The following is a 16,601-nucleotide window of genomic DNA, read 5'->3' as shown; positions in this document are numbered from 1 at the left end:
GGGTTGTTCAGATCAGGGCTCAGCAAACCGCAGCTCTCTGCAAACCCTGGCCGGCCAGTGCCTGTCCGTGTAAGTCAAGTTTCACGGAAATACCACCACATCCACTGGCCCGCGTATTGTCCGCGGCCGCCTCGGCTCTATTCCTGTGGCGTTTAGCTGTTGCATGTCATCCACAAAGGCTGAAACACCGTTGGATCCTTTTACAGAAAATGTCCACTGTCTCCTGGTTGAGAGACGCTGTCACATGCGTCTGCAGCGTGCTTCCTCTCAGCTGCATTCACGCCCTGCTCCCTCTGCATTTTCCTGCTTTGGCGAACAACACACGTGTTAAGCGTGTGCTGTGCACCAGGCCTGAGAAACAGGGCTGACTGAGTGTTCCGTCTGTCTCCAGGGCTCTGCCCCTCAGGGACACCGCGGGTCACCCGAAGACGCGGGTCACCAGTCACATCAACCCCTGTGAAAACTGCATGTTCTGGGAGGAGGAAACAGAAGCATTGTTTGATAAATTTTTTTTTTAAGATTTTATTTATTTATTTGACAGAGAGAAAGATCACAAGTAGGCAGAGAGAGGAAGGGAAGCAGGCTCCCTGCCTAGCGGAGAGCCCGATGCAGAGCTCGATCCCAGGACCCTGGGATCATGACCTGAGCCGAAGGCAGAGGCTTTAACCCACTGAGCCACCCAGGTGCCCCGATAGATTTTTAATAGGCTTTTTTCCTGGTCACTCTTCTTACGAACTGAGAGTTCTTGAGGGTGTGCAGGTGCTCTGACCTTTACCTTTCTGCTGCTTGGATGGATATGATTGTCCGATAGGGCTTACACAATTTTAATGAATATGATTTTTCGGTAGGGCTTAAAATTTTTTCTAGTGAGCAAACTTGATGGGGTATCTATACATACACGTAGAATCTCTGAACTTCTTAAAGAAAGGAAACCATATGTTGGGGTTGTTTTAATCATCTCGAACTCTGGGAGCCAAAGGAGACCTTTGGTGGATCAAAGTGTAAGTATAGAGAAACTTTATCACCTGACAGCAGTGGCTTTTATCCTCACTGGTCACTGGATTACCTGGGGAGCACCTACAAATGGCCTTGTGTCTGAACCCCCCCCCGCCCCGCCAGGCCAGTGAGAGCAGAACCTCTAGATGGGGCTTTACTGTCTCCAGTAAGGGCCACGTCCTCCGGGTGATTCTGACTGAGTCAGGCTGCGAAGCCCCCGAGAGCCCTGGCAGCGCTAGTGCTCCCGGTGCCATGGTGTGTGAGGCTCTGCTTTACGAGGTCCTTAATTCTAGACAAGTAGTTCATGTAATTTCTCGAAATGGCACCCTTACGTGGTTCTTTTAAAATAATATGATTTGTAAAAAAAAAAATTGATAAATGTATGACACAAAATTATTGTCACTAGTAAATACAGAGTTAGGGATAAAGGATTCATAATCGTTCAGTATAAATATAATCCTAGGACTGGGGAGGTAGAAGTGATCTAGACATCATCGGACTCACACCTGCGTCGGACAGGCGAGGACCCCGGCCGCGCTCACAGCACTCAGTAGCGAGGGGGCTGGAGCTCCCATGTTTCCATTCGCAGGCCAGAGCCTTTCCTGTTGACACCTAAGGCATCTTGCACTCTTGCTAGTCTGTGGTTGAGGCTTAAACGTAGCAGGTGTGTCCCCTTCACTGGCAGCAGTGTGTGTGAATGACTGTCCCACTCCGAGAGGCTTCGTGGGCGCCGTCTCGCTTCCTTCCCAGAGGTCTGCGGCCGCTCTACGCCTCGTACCGCGCGCCCCTGGCCTGGTGCGCTTACCTCTTGCTCGCTGTTTCCTGGTGGGTGTATGTGTTTATCTAGACAAGGTGGTGATCTTTTAATATTGGGTTAGGGATGCTGTACGCTTTCTTTGTTGCATGTAGAAACAATGCTAGGTTTGGAAAGAATCGATTTTAAAAATAGGACAAGAATGTGCGTAAGAAAGTGATTGCAAGTCATCCTGAGTAACGGGAATGTCTCTCTGAAGACTCCACATTTATACTGATCCTGGGGTTTGCTTCCTGCTTATTTCTGCTTTGAATAGAAACTTGACGCTGGGAAGTAAGGGGAGGTTGGGCTTTAGGTTGGATTACCATGAAATCCTCTTGTAAATGGAGTATCACTTTGGGTCAGAGACTTCCTGGAATTGTTGAGGGTTAAGTGTAACTTTCCCAGGCTGCTGGTTTTGAGTCCTAAATTGAGCCATGGAGCCTAGAATGATAGAGAAAAATTTAGATTTCCCATTTGGTTGTAAAATGGAAAATATGGTGATTTGGTTACTTGATGTGCTCAGTTGTTCGAGTGGACTACTGTCTTCCTCTCTTTTTTTGTCTTTCGTCTGTCCCATCTCCTTAACTCAGATTTGTAAATTGTATATGAAGTGTTTTTAACAGCCTTCCGTTGACTAGTGAACGATAGGGGCTTGAACTGCAGAGGTCCCCTTATATGTCACTTTTTTCCAATAAATGTATTGGAGAATTTTTTTGAGATTTACAACAATTTGAAAAAACTCACAGATGAACCTGCATAGCCTAGAGATAACCAAAAAAGTTAAGAAAAAAGTATTGTAAGAATATAGTATCCAATGTGTTTAACATACAAAATACGTGTTAATTGATTGTATTATTGGGAAGGCTTCTGGAGAGTTGAAAATTATACGTGGATTTTTGACTCTTGGTGGGGGGCCGGCAGTTGGTTCCCCAACCCCCACATTGTTCCAGGGTCAGTAGTATAGGAAAAGATATAAAGTCAAAGCACAGAGTTTCTGTACTGGATTTAAAATTCATAAATAACCACTTTTCCTATATATCTAGATACAGGTATTTTTTTAAAACAAAAGCATTTTGTTTATTTGCTGAAAATGGATTAACAGGAAAGAAAAACAGTGGGCTAGAAAAGGCAACCCAAGACCGGCAGGGGGCTAAAAGTAAGTGTTGAGAAAGCTGTCACATGGAGAATATGGGCCTGGCCTCGAAGTATTTGCAGTTTAGCCATGGAAAGAAAGCATACGCATGTCAGATGGCAAGCCATTCCCGGTAGCAGAGCAAAGTGATTGGGGTAAAAAGCTGCGTTCTAGGGGCCCCGAGTAGACCGGCCGGAGTGGAGAGCTAATGGAGGGACAGGATGTTAAATGGACAAGTTCTCCGTCATTGTAGGGTGTTTTGGTCTTTTCCTTCTTGGAGATAGTGGATAGACGAGAGCAAGAATAAAACCCCTGTGTTTCCGGATTTGCAAACCTTCTAAAGAGAACATTCTTTGTCATCATGGTTACAATTTTCTTCCTCCTTACCCTGTGCACTCCCTTCTCTTTACATTCTTAGAGGCTCCCCCGTCCCAGATTTTCTGGCTTAAACTTCTCCCTGTCTGGGTCTTGGTTCAGCCGGTGGCACCCCACACTACTTGTAGTAGATCTGCCCTTGGTGGTTGGAGCTAATGTGCTGTTGGCCCCTGGACTGGAAGGAATGGAGCATAAGGGTCTCGGGTCTCTGAAAGGCACAGATATTTAAAACTGTAATTCCAATACTATCCACTGTGTGGTGCTCACGCATCAGAAATAAATTCTGAAACTAAATGGTTGAAAGGGATCTCGGTGCATTGTGACCTTGTGTGGAGAGGTTAAAATCCATAATCACAAAAAAGGGGGAAATGAAACATGCTTTTTGCTGTACTAAGATTCACTTGGGTTTCTCGTAACAACCTCCAGTGCCACTTTAATAATGTGACTTACCGATTTCATAAATTCCGGAACATTGGGACATGCATCAGGTACCGCTGTTATCCTAAGAGGTGGTGTAGACAGAAATGCAGGCAGAGTCCCAGAGTTTGTACTAAGCTGGAAAACATCTCTAGATCTCTGTGCTTTTGGTAACATTGGTAAAAATGACATCAAGGAAGACAAGCAGACTCTTCCACAGTCTGATGCTAAGTAAATATTTCAGAAGGGAAGATTGACAGTTGTTCAAAGCTGCTGTCTGGTTTTTTCCCTTCAAATAAAGTCTGCCATTCCTATGTCCAGAAGTAGTTTTAAAATAAGCCCTTTATTTAAAAAAAAAAAAAATGTCTTGTAAGTGAGAAGCTGAGCTCTCAGTTAGAACATATTTGAGGAATTTCGGTAATGTTGGTATTTTTACGAGCTGTACTAATGTTGACTGTTGGTGCCTGTTGCTTATCATGCCTCCTTTTCCCTTTGCAGGTTTTCATCTCTGTGAACTGCTTAAGCACAGATTTCTCTTCTCAGAAAGGTGTAAAGGGGTTGCCTCTTAATATTCAAATTGACACTTACAGTTACAACAACCGTAGCAACAAGCCTGTGCATCGGGCATACTGCCAGATCAAAGTCTTCTGTGACAAGGTAAGACTGTCAGATTGGGGAGGGACAGTGAGAGTAAAGCATGTGAGAGCCATACTCTTCCTCACGGAGAATAACCAGGGTCTTTGCACCTTTTCAGTTTGGTATAAATGTATTAATAATAATATGAGAGCGCGCACTGTGCTCAGTCCTCGGCGTCCCCTCAGCTCCCTGGGACTTGCAGGCTGCAGCGTTGGAGCTCTGGGGCCTTGTGTCTGAGGCCTCCGTGTGGATGGCCGTGAAGGGCTGTCCTTTAACCAGCTTACCTCCCTCCGGCCCTTTGACGAGTCGTCCGCCAGCTCACTAAGCAGAAGGTGAGACTCAAGGGTCTTCTCTAGGGTGGCAGGTAGGCAAGAGGAGAAAGCATAAACCTACTGAGTTCAACATCAGTTCTTTTATCTGGGGAGGAAACGGTCACTTTGGCCAGGTGCAGCGCCAGGGGCCCAGCTGGGTGAGCTCCGGAGAGCGCGGGTAGGCCCCCTGTGTCTTGAAGGCTGGAGACTCTGTTCTCCTCAGGAACTCGGTAGCGGCCCTGGGGAAGCGATTGCTCCACTGACCTAAGATTGAAGGCGACTTTGACTTTCCCACTCAGGACACGTTGGACCATATTTTTTGCCAGTCTCTTCTTTTTGTCCTGTTCGACAACAGCAGCAACAGCCCTCTCTGTTATTAAGATTTTTAGAAGGTACTAGAAAACTGGAAGTGTATTTGCTGTCAGAGGTCCGCTGTCCTGATTTTTACACTGTCCTGATTATTACACATATCGCGTGTGGCCTTGTTGGAACTTTGAAAAAGTTCAGAGAACTTTTTCAAACACCCAAATTCAGTAACATGTATTGCGTACCACGTGCCTGGTTATTTGCTAGGCTGTGTTATTTTTCTATTGCTGCTATTAACAAATTACCATAAACTAAGTGGCTCAAACAACACCCTTTTATTACTTCATGGTTCTGTAGGTCGGAAGTCTGAGGTCTCGCTGGGCTGAAATCCAGCTGTTAGAAGGCCGCATCTCTTTCTGGCGTCTCTAGGGGAGAATCTGTTTGTCTACTCTTCTGCCTCCTCGAGGCACTGACATTCTTTGGCTTATGGCCTCTTCCACCTCCAAAGCCAGGAGCCTCAAATCGTATCCCTCGGATGGTGCTGCCAGTGCCACGTGTCCTTGTCTGGCTGTTTGGCTTTTGGGGACTCTTCCATTATCCTGGGCTCACACACACGATCTCGGACACTTGTCCTATCAGAATGCCCGCTGATTAGCAACGTTAGGTCTCCTTTGCTGTGTTAGCTCACGTCGTCCCAGGTTTTGAGGATTTGGGTACGGACATCTCCCCGCGGCTGTTAACTTCCCACATCCTCTGCGTTTTACAAATGACAAGTCACATCAGGCGTACAGCAGGCATTTCGGATCCTGAGCTGGAGTTCTCTCCTTCATACCACATTCCTCTTGTTAGCCAGAAGAAAACCTAGAGAGGTGTCCAAAGTCATAAAAACTATAAGCCCCAATTTTTTATTACTTGATTCAGTAAACGTAAGATCATTCTAATTGTTAGCCAAGTGCTTACTGTGTTTCTGATGTATCTTTTCCTGGGGCCGTAACCGTCTGCGCGCTGATCCTGGTGCATGGACCCACTTTGAATCTCGGCTGTGTCAAACGATGTCAGCACGCGTGAGCATGAACTGGAGTTTTCCGCATCAGACGGCAAAAGCTGTACAAGCAGTTTTGCAGAGAAGGAACAGTAATGAGTCACAATCTCAAATGAAATTATTTTTAATAGTAAGATTTTTTGAGGGAAGCTTCCGTATTGGTAGCTGATTTAGAAAATGAAACACAGGGAAAGTTTCATGATCGTCCAGTTATTTTATTAATCAGTGGTTGTACAGAATTTAGAAACCATTTTTTTTTATTGCGTGAGTGTGTGCTAATGTACATTCTGAAGCAGAAAGCCTTCTCTTCGGAGTCGCAAAACTGAGTGTGGCCTGGGACGACACGATTTCATCTTCCAGAGACGCTGCTTGCCTCCTCACCTGTTCGTCTCGATCACGTGTGAGAGCAGCATGTTAGCCATGGTCTGGCATAGCGTGTCCACTGTGCAAGCCAGTCACTGTCTTCTCCTTGCATGTGTGTAAGTTCTGTCCCGCGGTGAGAGGAGGTCACGCAAAATCATGGTTAGAAACTAGGCATCTGCACCTGGCCGTGCTTTGTGTGGCCTGTCTAGGTGCCCACACACCCTCAGCCTTCATAGGCTGGGCTGTCTTTGTAAGGCCCCTGAAAATATTGCTGACCTATCGGGCCCTTTTGCGGAAGCAGAGATCTGCTCAGGGTTGAAAACTGTTGGTCTGCTTTCCCCGTGGCGCCCGGACGGCACACAGCGGTGGCGTGAGCGCTGTCCAGTCGAGAGGTGCCTAGGGGGCCTGGGGGTGGACGTACACACTGTTTCCATCCTGAGGTTTTAATCTCAGAGCTGTTAGGGGTTGATATCAAACCCGGTATGGGAAGAAAATATTATGTATCACTGTGTGTAATTAACTGTCAAAGTCCTTGAATCTTTCAGCCACATGAAACTCCTCCGTGACCTCACGCCCGCTCCTCATTCTCGTGCCTCTTGTTTTAGCTTCTCTCGTCCCTTACAGTTGGGATTGCTTCTGCTCTTCTGGATTGTCTGGTGCTGCCTCCTCTCTGCGGACTATCCCACCTCCCTCCTCGATGCTCTCCTTCCTGAGCTAGGACTCACCTGTTGTTCGGCGCCTGTCCGTTCATTTTTCTCTGCTGGTTCTTAAAACCCTTACATCTTATCAATCTGGTCCACATCCACAGTAGGAAACCAGAAACAAGACATCTCTTGGTGTGCTTCAGAGGCGTTTACATGGTTTTTCTCTCCTAAGAAGGTTTTTTTTAGTATGTTATTACGAACTGCTCAACGGGTTTGGTAAATGGAACTTTCTCCTATGACAGAAGCAGCAGCAATTTAACACATTTTCAGAGAAAACGAGAACAGGAATTGGACCTCTAACCAGTGGAAATTTGGCAGCTTCTCTTTCTACGAGCTTGTGGGGGTGTGTGTGTGTGTGTGTGTGTGTGTATATATATATATATATATATATATATATATAGGGGGTTCATCCTTAGAAACATGTCATTGGCCTTTATTTCCCATAGATTGTTTTCTTCAGCAGAGTAATACTCACTGTGGCTGTAATCGGGAACAGATAGATTAACTTTTCAGTCACCGCCCGCTGTGTTGGCCCAAGATCAGCCTCTTTAGTTGTGGAGACAAGAGTGAAATAGCGCAAGTTTAAATAGCTCTCTATAATGTCACAGGACTTTTAACATTTCTTGCAGAGTCTACTGCTGACGAAATCTTTTAGCTTTTGTATGTCTGAAAAGGATTTCACCTCTGATTTTGAAAAATCTTTTTGCTGGGTATAAAATTCTGGCTGACGCTTTTTCCTTCAATGCTTGAAAGACATGACTCTGCTGTTGTCAGCCTTACATTTTTTGGGGTGAGATTTTATTTATTTGTTTGTTTATAGAAAGAGTGCATGAGTGGGGGAAGGGGCAGAGAGAGGGAGAGAGGGAATCTCAAGCAGATTCCCCACCGAGCGTGGCGCCTGCTGTGGGGCTTGATCTCATGACCCTGAGATCATGACCTGAGCCGAAATCAAGAGTTGGCTGAGCCAGCCAGGCGCCCCACACTTCCATGTCTAATGAAATACCTGCCATCATCATTATCTTTGTTCTTCTGTACCTAATGTATCTATTTTTCTCTCTTTAGATTTTCTCTTTTTACTGATTTTGAGCAATTTGATGTTTCTTGTTACATTTCTTGTACTTAGAGTTTGTTGAGCTGCTTGGATCTGTGGGTTTATAGTTTTCATCCTACTGGAACATTTTTCAGGCTTTGTTTCTTGAAACACGTTCTCTCATCCTCCTCTGGGAATGCCGGTTTCACAGGTACACAAACGAGCTTGCAGTCCCACAGCTCCCCGGTGCTGTTCATTCTCTAGTATTGCCTTTTCTCTCCATGTTCCGGCTTGGATACTTTCTGTTGTTGATGTCTAAAGTTCTTCAGTATTTCCTTTGCCCTGTCTACACTGCCGTTAATCCCATGCAGTGTATTTTCCATCTCAGACGTTCTTGTCTCTGGGAGATCAATTTGGATCTGTTTTACATCTTTCTGGTCTCAATGTGTGTGTTTTTTCACTAACTTTTTGAACATGTGGAGTGTAGTTACGACAGCCATGCTGATGTCCTCGCCTGAATTCTGTGTGGTTTCTGGGCTGATGTCAGTGGTTTGACAGCCTCCTCCTAAGTTGTGTTCTCCTGCTGCTTTACCTGCCTGGCGTCTCACGGGCTACTAGCCACGTGAGTTTTACACTGTCTGACACTGGATGGCTTTGTCATCTTCGGAATCCTCATGAGCTTTGTCCTGAGAGCTGGTGGAGTTGCTTGGAAACATTTTGATCCTTTCAGGTCTTTTCCAGTTTTGATAGGTGAGTCTGGAGTGGCTCGGTATCAGCTGCTTATTCTCCGCAACTGAGCTCAGGTTTTCCTGACTGTTCTACCAACCACCCTGTGGATTTTCAGTTTCTCCAGTCTCGCTGGTGGGAAGCGGCGCTGTTTTCCCTGTGTGAGTTTCAGACACTGTTCTCTAGTTTTTTCTGAGTGCTTTTCCCCCAACCTTGGGTACCTTCCTTACACCTGTTTCTCTCTCTCGGTACTGGACTGACTACCTGAGGGGACCCTCCTGAGACCTCTGGGGTTCTTTGTCATGTAACTCCCCATTGCTACTTTGTCCTGCTTCCTTGATCTCTCTCCGGATTTTCAACTCTCTCTCTTGACCCAGGGAACCTGGATGGAGCAGACCTCTGGACGTCCCTCCCTGTGCCACAGCCTGGGGGCTGGGAAGGCAGTCAGCCCCTGGAGGGCTTATCTTTTTTGTTTCCTTTCTCTCACAGATCCCCGTTCTTTGTTGCCTGGTGGCCCTGGCCTTAACAATCCTTGTTTCCTGCCTCTCTCTTTTTTTTTGTTTAGGTTGTTTCAGGGTGGGGGTAAGTCTGTCTGTGATAGTCCCATCTCGAGTGGAAGCACAAGTCCCTTCTTCTTTATAGATGGAGCCAATAAATACGGAGGGAAATGTCTTATTTTTTAAAACTACCTTTTGGGGAGTGTAATTTATCATCAGAGTGAAGCTATTGTTAGACTCTTGGAAAGAACTGAGAGAGACGCAGACCAACTGTATGGTAACAGGCGGGAGGTCAAGGATATTGACCTGTTTTTCTGTGTCAGGGAGGTGGGGTTTGTGTCAGCATTGCATAGCGATTTTTATTGTGTGTTTACCGGTATATGAGTGTCTTAACACCTTCTAGAAGGGGCAGAAGGTGGTTTGTATTCTGTTTGGTAAAATGTCTGTGGGATGATTTTCATTGCCTATCTTTACTACCAGGGAGTTTATTTGCAGAAAAATAAGCTTCTTGTCGAGATTTCACTGGGTGACTTTGTGAAGAAAACTGTACCACCCAGAAATAAATGCTAACAGGTGAAGCAAAATGATTAATTAATAGTTAGGTTTTTATTATACTTGCTTAATTTTAGGTCATGTTTTATAAATACTAGGGCACTGCCATTCTCTGTACGGTTGATGTATATTGTGTATATGTCCTCTCTATGGGATCGGGAGTACACTTTTTCTCTTTCATGTGATTATGCAGATTTCTACTTAAATCTTCACTTTTGGGAGTTATAGTTGGTCATATCTGTCACTTGCTTGACACCAAGTCCTTGGAGAGAATCCCACTTCCAATGAGAGCATTGCTGACCTGGGAAAGCACAGTCACAGCAGGGCCAGCTTGTCTACCAGACAACGGCAGGAGTCACTCGGGTTTTTGAAGGCCACGTAGTGCATGAGCAGATATCTTCAGCTTTTCCTTTAGCCTGGCCGCATCCATTGTTGAGGGGAATTGTGCTGTATTTGTTTTTTAAGTAAATGGTATTTCCCCATGATTTCACATAGTTAAACAGTTTTAAGAACGGGCCTTCTAGGGGCACCTGGGTGGCTTAATCAGCTGGACACTGGACCCCTGATCTGGGCTCAGGGCATGATCTCAGGGTTGTGAGATTGAGCCCCATGTCTGGCTACACCCTGGGCGTGGAGCCTGCTTCAGATTCTCTCTCTCCCCGTTCCCTCTGCTCCTTTTCCTCCTTCTCTTAAAAAAAGGGGGGAAAAAATAGGCTTTTTTAGAGAAAACTACTATGTTAAGCTCCATAAATATAATAATTAATGGAGTTTATCTCCAGAAAGGAGATATGTTTTTCCCATTCCTCAGAAAAGAATTAAATATTTTATTTTTTTTTTAAGATTTTATTTATTTATTTGACAGACAAAGATCCCAAGTAGGCAGAGAGGCAGGCAGAGGAGGGGGGGTGGGAAGCAGGCTTCCTGCTGAGCAGAGAGCCCAATTCGGGGCTCGATCCCAGGACTCTGGGATCATGACCTGAGCCGAAGGCAGAGGCTTTAACCCACTGAGCCACCCAGGCGCCCCAGAATTAAATATTTTAAAGAGGATCAATTAAACAGAATCATGCTTTGTCTTCTCTCGACCTATAGGGAGCTGAAAGGAAAATCAGGGACGAAGAACGAAAGCAAAGCAAAAGAAAAGGCAAGTGCACTGACCCCAGCTCCCAGTTGAATGCCTGTAAGTAGAAATGTTTCCGCCACATGTTTTAGATCTTTTCCATTCAGAATAGTGACTGAATCTGTATTTACTGCATCAAGCACAAGGCACAGTAGGGGCCACTCACGGCCGCGCGGTGGTAGTGCGACTTCTTTGCCGGTCACACGATCAGATGAATTGGCTGAGCGAAGTCCTTTTCCAGGGGGAGGGACAGAAAAGGATCCTTGCGTTTTTCCGGAGTTCACATACTTTGGCCGGTAGCTTTAGTTTGGGTTACTATTCCGGCCCTGAAAAATAACACACCTTCTGTCTGGATCGCTGGTGATAACACCGGGGCTTGTCTAGACTTGTAAGAATCATAATAATGCTCTTGAGAATTCAGAAGGTCTTACTTCCAAATGGGTGTAGTTTTCTAACGTTTCAGAATCCGTAGGGCTCCTGTTTGGACATTTCACCCGGAAAGCTTTCTTTCTTTCCTTATTTATTTATTTGATTGATTTTTTTTTTTAATGTGACCAGTATTCATATTCACAAAATCCCGTATGTGTCTGCTCTGGGGCGGGCGGGGGGGGGGGGTGCTGCTCTGTGGCAGGAGCGGTTCGTGCAGTGCGTGGGCGGCGAGCCTCGGGCTCCGAACGGGGCCTTGCTCGGCAGACGTGTGCCTTGCGGCACCGCGCAGTGGGCTCCCGGGCCGGCATCGAAGGGCAGACTCGCAGCTCACCCGAGGGAGAGCTCACCTCCGAGGGCTACAGGGCAGATGGCAAGGGAAGAGGGAGTCTGTACCTTAATAAATAAAAAACCTGGTCCGTGACCCTCACGCTGAGCCTCTCCGAGGGGAAGTTGGGAGGGGAAGTTGGAGCCACAGAGTTACGTTCTCAAGGGGAAGAGCGCATTGCTGTCGGAATGTGAGCCACTGAGTCAGGGCGGCTCAGCCGAAATGACTTCTGAGTTATGTTTGTATGGTCGTAAGCCTTAGCCTTTCAGGCAAAAAGTAAACATGCTTTGCCTCTGTTCCAGACTTCCTGTGTATGTTTAAAAGTAGCCTTTTCTCTTCTCATTTTGCTAAGATGTTCTGTTGATTTTAGTATAAATGTAAGCAATGTATTTCTTCACGTGGGCTGTGATTTTCCTCTTGGCTCAGGCAACGTGAGCTGTTCCTTCTAGAGTGCTGCCGTTTAAGGCCCTTATATTTGAGGGGACTGCTCTGTGGCCTCTGTCCACTATGGGTACCGAAGTGGTTGACTAGGGGGTTGTCTTTTTTTTTTTTTTTCCCAGTTTCCGATGTTAAAGTGCCACTGCTTCCCTCTCACAAACGGATGGATATCACAGTTTTCAAGCCCTTCATTGATCTGGACACCCAGCCTGTTCTCTTCATTCCCGACGTGCACTTTGCCAACCTTCAGCGGGGCACTCACGTAGGTAACCAGGATCCCGGGGTGGCTGCGAGAGAGAAGGTCTTTGGCATTCCTGGTAAACAGAAGCCAGTTTAGAGAGGTTTGACTACTGTTACGGGCCAGCCTTCTGGAATATTCTGTTGGGTGATACGATGTCCTTACAATAAGGTGGATGTAAGCCTTGTTGACAGGAATGAAGTACCAAACCTGTGAACTTCTGTTCATCTGTGTGTGTTTATGTCTTAGTTTCTTTTAAAATTGTTAGAATAGTAACAGTTTGGAGTCCGAATCTATGATCTTGTGCATTTAACTTACATGGTTCTGGGCAGGAGGGAACAGCCACAGGAAGACTTAGGATAGGTAGACCTCATGGCAAAAAGAACATCCAAGGGACGCCTGAGTGGCTCAGTCGGATAAGCCGCTGCCTTCGGCTCAGGTCATGATCCCACAGTCCTGGGATCGAGTCCCACATCAGGCTTCTTGCTCCGCAGGGAGCCTGCTTCTCTCTTCGCCTCTGCCTGACTCTCTCCCTGCTTGTGTGCGCGCTCTCGTGCGCACTCTCTCTCTCATAGATAAATAAATAAATAAAATACCTTTTAAAAAAAGATTTAAAAAGAAAAACAAAAAAAAAGAGCATCCGAAGGCTCTCCTCATTGTTTCAGTTACTGAATCATAGTTGGCACATAGACAGCCATATCTTGGCAATTAATATAAAAGTTCACAAGTGGCCACGCTCTGCTTCGAACGGAAGCTTAGTAGAGAGAACAGCTCGGACAGCGTGGGGCCTGCTTTCTCTGCAGAGCTCAAAACAATATGAAGAAGGTGGTCTCCCATGCACTCCGTGCACAGATTTATACAGGTCGATGAGTTTTTAAGTTTTGGGGATTGGGAGGGTATTGCCAATGTATCTTTCACTCTCTCTCTATTTTTTTCTTTAAGGTTTATTGATTTGAGAGAGTGAGTGCATCATTGGGGGAGGGCAGAGGGAGCGCGAATCTCAAGCAGGCTCGTCGCTGAGCGTGGAGCTCTGCGTAGGCTCCATCCCTGACTGCCCACGCCGGCTCACCCCCGCTACTCAGCGCTTGACCATGTTGAGGGTCCGGTCTTCTCTTTGGTGCTCCCCTTCCAGACCCAGGTGGCGTAGGGAGTCTTTTCTCTGAAGGCCATTCTCCACTGCCTCTCGAACTTTCCATGTGTTCAGACATACCTCAGAGATCATGATCTTAGCCGATATCAAGAGCCACCCAGGTGCCCCAACCATGTATCCAGTTTCTAATGAGAAGCTTTGGGGTGAGCAGGGGTTGACAGACTTTTCCTGTAAAGTCTCAGAGAGCAAATACTGTAGGCTTCTGGAGCCACATGGTGTCTGTTGTGACCCTTCAACTCTGCCACTACAGTGCCAGATGCCCGGGAGTGAGCATGTCCGTGCGCCAGTAAATTTCTGTGAACAGGCATCAGTCCCCACTTGGCTCGCGGGCCGTACTTGGCCATCCCCTGCTTTAGAGGGGTTCATGCCCAGAAGAGTCTGGTTATTGACAAATAAGGCTGAGGGATTTTGGACTAGACTAAATTCAAAATTATTTTCATTTTAGGAATAAGTTGCTTACGGTGTGAAATATTTTGAGCATATGCTAGAAACAATCTTTTTTTTTTTTTTTTTTTTGGTCTTAGGTCCTTCCCATTGCCCCAGAAGAACTGGAGGGTGAAGGGTAAGGTTTATGTTTTGTTTTGATTTAATAACTTCTTTTTATTTTTGAACAATCTCAAACTTACAGAAAAATTGCAAATACAATGCAAAGACCTCATTTTTTCCTGTGCCATTGGAGAGTCAGCTGCAGACTCCATGACCTGTCGTTCCTAAACGCTTTGTGTATATTCCCTACAGGTGGGGACAGTCTCCCACATAATGGAGCCAGGATAGTAACAAGACGTCCTGTTCAGGTTTTTTGTCAGTTGTTCCGATAATGTCCTTTATAGCAGAGGAAGGTCCGGTGCAGACTCAGACCGTGTGTGTAGCTGTGTCTAATATCCTTCAGTCTTGAACAGTCCTCAGTGTCTCCTTGACTTTCCTGACCTAATACTTTTGAAGATTACAAGCCAGTTGCTTTGTAGAATGTCCTCTAGTTTGGGGCTCTGTTGTTTTGTCATGATTAGACTCAGGTAATTATGCATCTTGGCAGGAATGTCGTAGACACAACGCTGCGCTCCCCGTGTGTCCTGTCAGGTAGCACAGTTTCAGTTTCCCCCCACGACAGTGTGGTTCACTTTGATCACATGGTCAAGGTGGTGTCTGCCAGGCTCCGCCACCGCGAGGGCACCCGTCCTCCTTTTGTAGTGAGTCTGTTGTGGGGAGGTGCTTTGTCGCTTGGTGAAAATTTCATTCCTCATCAAACTTTAAATTTCTTCCTTTTTTATTATCAGTATGGACTCCTAGTTTCTGGCTCTATTCAACAAGTTGCAGATCATTTCTGTCATTTAGTTTGATCAAATTGTCCTAGAAGGTCCATTGGAGCCCTTCCAGCTACTCCTGAGCCCCATCGAAGCCCGCCCCCCGCCAAGCTCCCTGAGTGCTCCCTCACGCCTGTGCCCAGGGTCTTCCGGGCACCGGTGCTTTCCCTTCCCCAGCCTGAGGATCAGCTTCTTCTCCAGGAAACCCTGTTCCCTTTCGAAGAAGGAAGCTGGCCCTGGGTGTGCTCCTTGCTGTGGAGGTGTCACTGCCCCTGACCTGTGGTTACCCTCCGTGGCCCACTTGGGCCCTGACTGCCCACACTGGGACACCCCGTGCTCAGCACTCAACCATGTCCGGTCCCCTCTTTGGGCTCCCCTTTCAGACCCGTGTTGCGGAGGGAGCGTTTTCTCGGAAGGCCATCCCCCCACTGCCTCTCAGACTCCTCGTGTGCTCAGACGGACCTCACGTGCTTTCACGGGAGGCCTGGGTGTGTGCTGGAAACTCAGACAGACTGAGTAGCGGAAGGCCCAGCCCCTATTCTTGACGTGATCCTTCTGCTCAAGACCAAGCCCTCCTTCTTCATTTTCAGTTTCAGTTATTGTGCTGTTCTCTTGCCCACACTGCACCCCCTCACAACATACAACTTGAGCCACATGACTTGACTTATTTCTTCAAACACACTGGGTCTATTTCCTCTTTTTATTTGCACTGACACTACTGTATTCGAACCCTTTCGAACTTTCTGCTGCGATCTCCCCAGAGTCCCCTAACAGGTTCTTTTGCTTCTGAGTCCGGGAGTCCCCTCCGGTGTCTACCACACACTTCGATCACAGCATTCTCATTTCACGAAACTGAAAGATTTCCTAAAGTCTGCACCTTGGGTCTAAAATTCCCTTACGGCCAGATCATCAAGGTGTTCCCGCTAGCGTCCCGGCTGCCCGTCAGGACCTGCTTCCTACAGAGCCTTCTATTTTAGCCAGCCTGGCTCTGCTGGTGGCACTTCCCCACTTTGTTGACATGTTCTCTCCTTTGTTGCCACCTTTTTACGTGCATGTGTGTGTGTTTTCGTGTGTGTGCGTGTGTTTGTTTTTATCTCAAATCCTACTTCCTCCATAAAATGCTTCCTGAAAAGCGGCTCTCTGTTGCCGAGGAGCACTTTGCTCTAGTGTCCGAGCAGTGCAGAGTGTCCGGCAGCCGACCCGAGTGTATAGTCCCAGCTCTGCCCTTGAACAGCCCGAGCGGGTTCAGTCAGTGTCTTTCCTTGGGCCTCAGATTTTCCTCCACAAACTAAGGGAGCTGGACCAGATAAAGCACGAAGGTCATTGTAAATCTGAACTTCAGTGGTATACCCTAAAACTCTTTTTTGTTTCCACCAAGTGATAGAAGTGGAAGTCACTAATCACATCTTTTGGATTGCCTGCAGCTCTAACTTGAAAAGGGCTCCGTATGGATCGGAGGAGGATTTTTCGATCGCCCCTGCGGCTAAGCTGACTCGGCTGGAAGAACCAAAGAGAGGTGCGTCGGCTGCAGTCCTTGGGGGAGCTGTCAGAGAGAAGGGGATTCTGGATCTGCCAAAAGCACGAAGTGCTCAGGCCCATCTTGTCTAGCTTGACTCTCTTGAATCAGACCGGCTCTCGGCTCGGAGCTTGGACTCACACGAGAGTCAAAAGAAGCTGAAAGCTGCATTCGTTCAGATGGATTTGACATTGGTTCATGTTC

At 46.8% G+C, this 16,601-nt stretch overlaps 1 protein-coding gene across 3 annotated transcripts in view; it reads left to right on the top strand.

Moving 5' to 3' along the window:
• Positions 1-16,601, top strand: part of GRHL1 (grainyhead like transcription factor 1) — a 51,711-nt gene that overhangs the window by 28,908 nt on the left and 6,202 nt on the right. Inside the window, exons 9-13 of one of the 3 annotated variants that reach the window (XR_013967435.1) lie at positions 4,215-4,373; positions 10,973-11,024; positions 12,315-12,458; positions 14,105-14,142; positions 16,306-16,397. Coding sequence is in view for 2 of the 3 variants with exons in the window: in XM_080813890.1 (XP_080670016.1) it covers positions 4,215-4,373; positions 10,973-11,060; positions 12,315-12,454; positions 14,105-14,142; positions 16,306-16,397 (517 nt within the window). In the remaining variant the exon portion in view is untranslated. Of the gene's footprint in view, positions 1-4,214; positions 4,374-10,972; positions 11,061-12,314; positions 12,459-14,104; positions 14,143-16,305; positions 16,398-16,601 lie in introns of all 3 variants that reach the window. The other 2 variants (XM_080813891.1, XM_080813890.1) reach the window with 2 other exon arrangements.

Source organism: Martes martes (genome assembly GCF_963455335.1).
Source record: "Martes martes genome assembly, chromosome: 9".
NCBI classification, from domain to species: Eukaryota; Metazoa; Chordata; class Mammalia; order Carnivora; family Mustelidae; genus Martes; species Martes martes.
The sequence above is the reverse complement of the archived record's forward strand: the minus strand, read 5'-3'. Positions and strand labels throughout refer to the sequence as shown.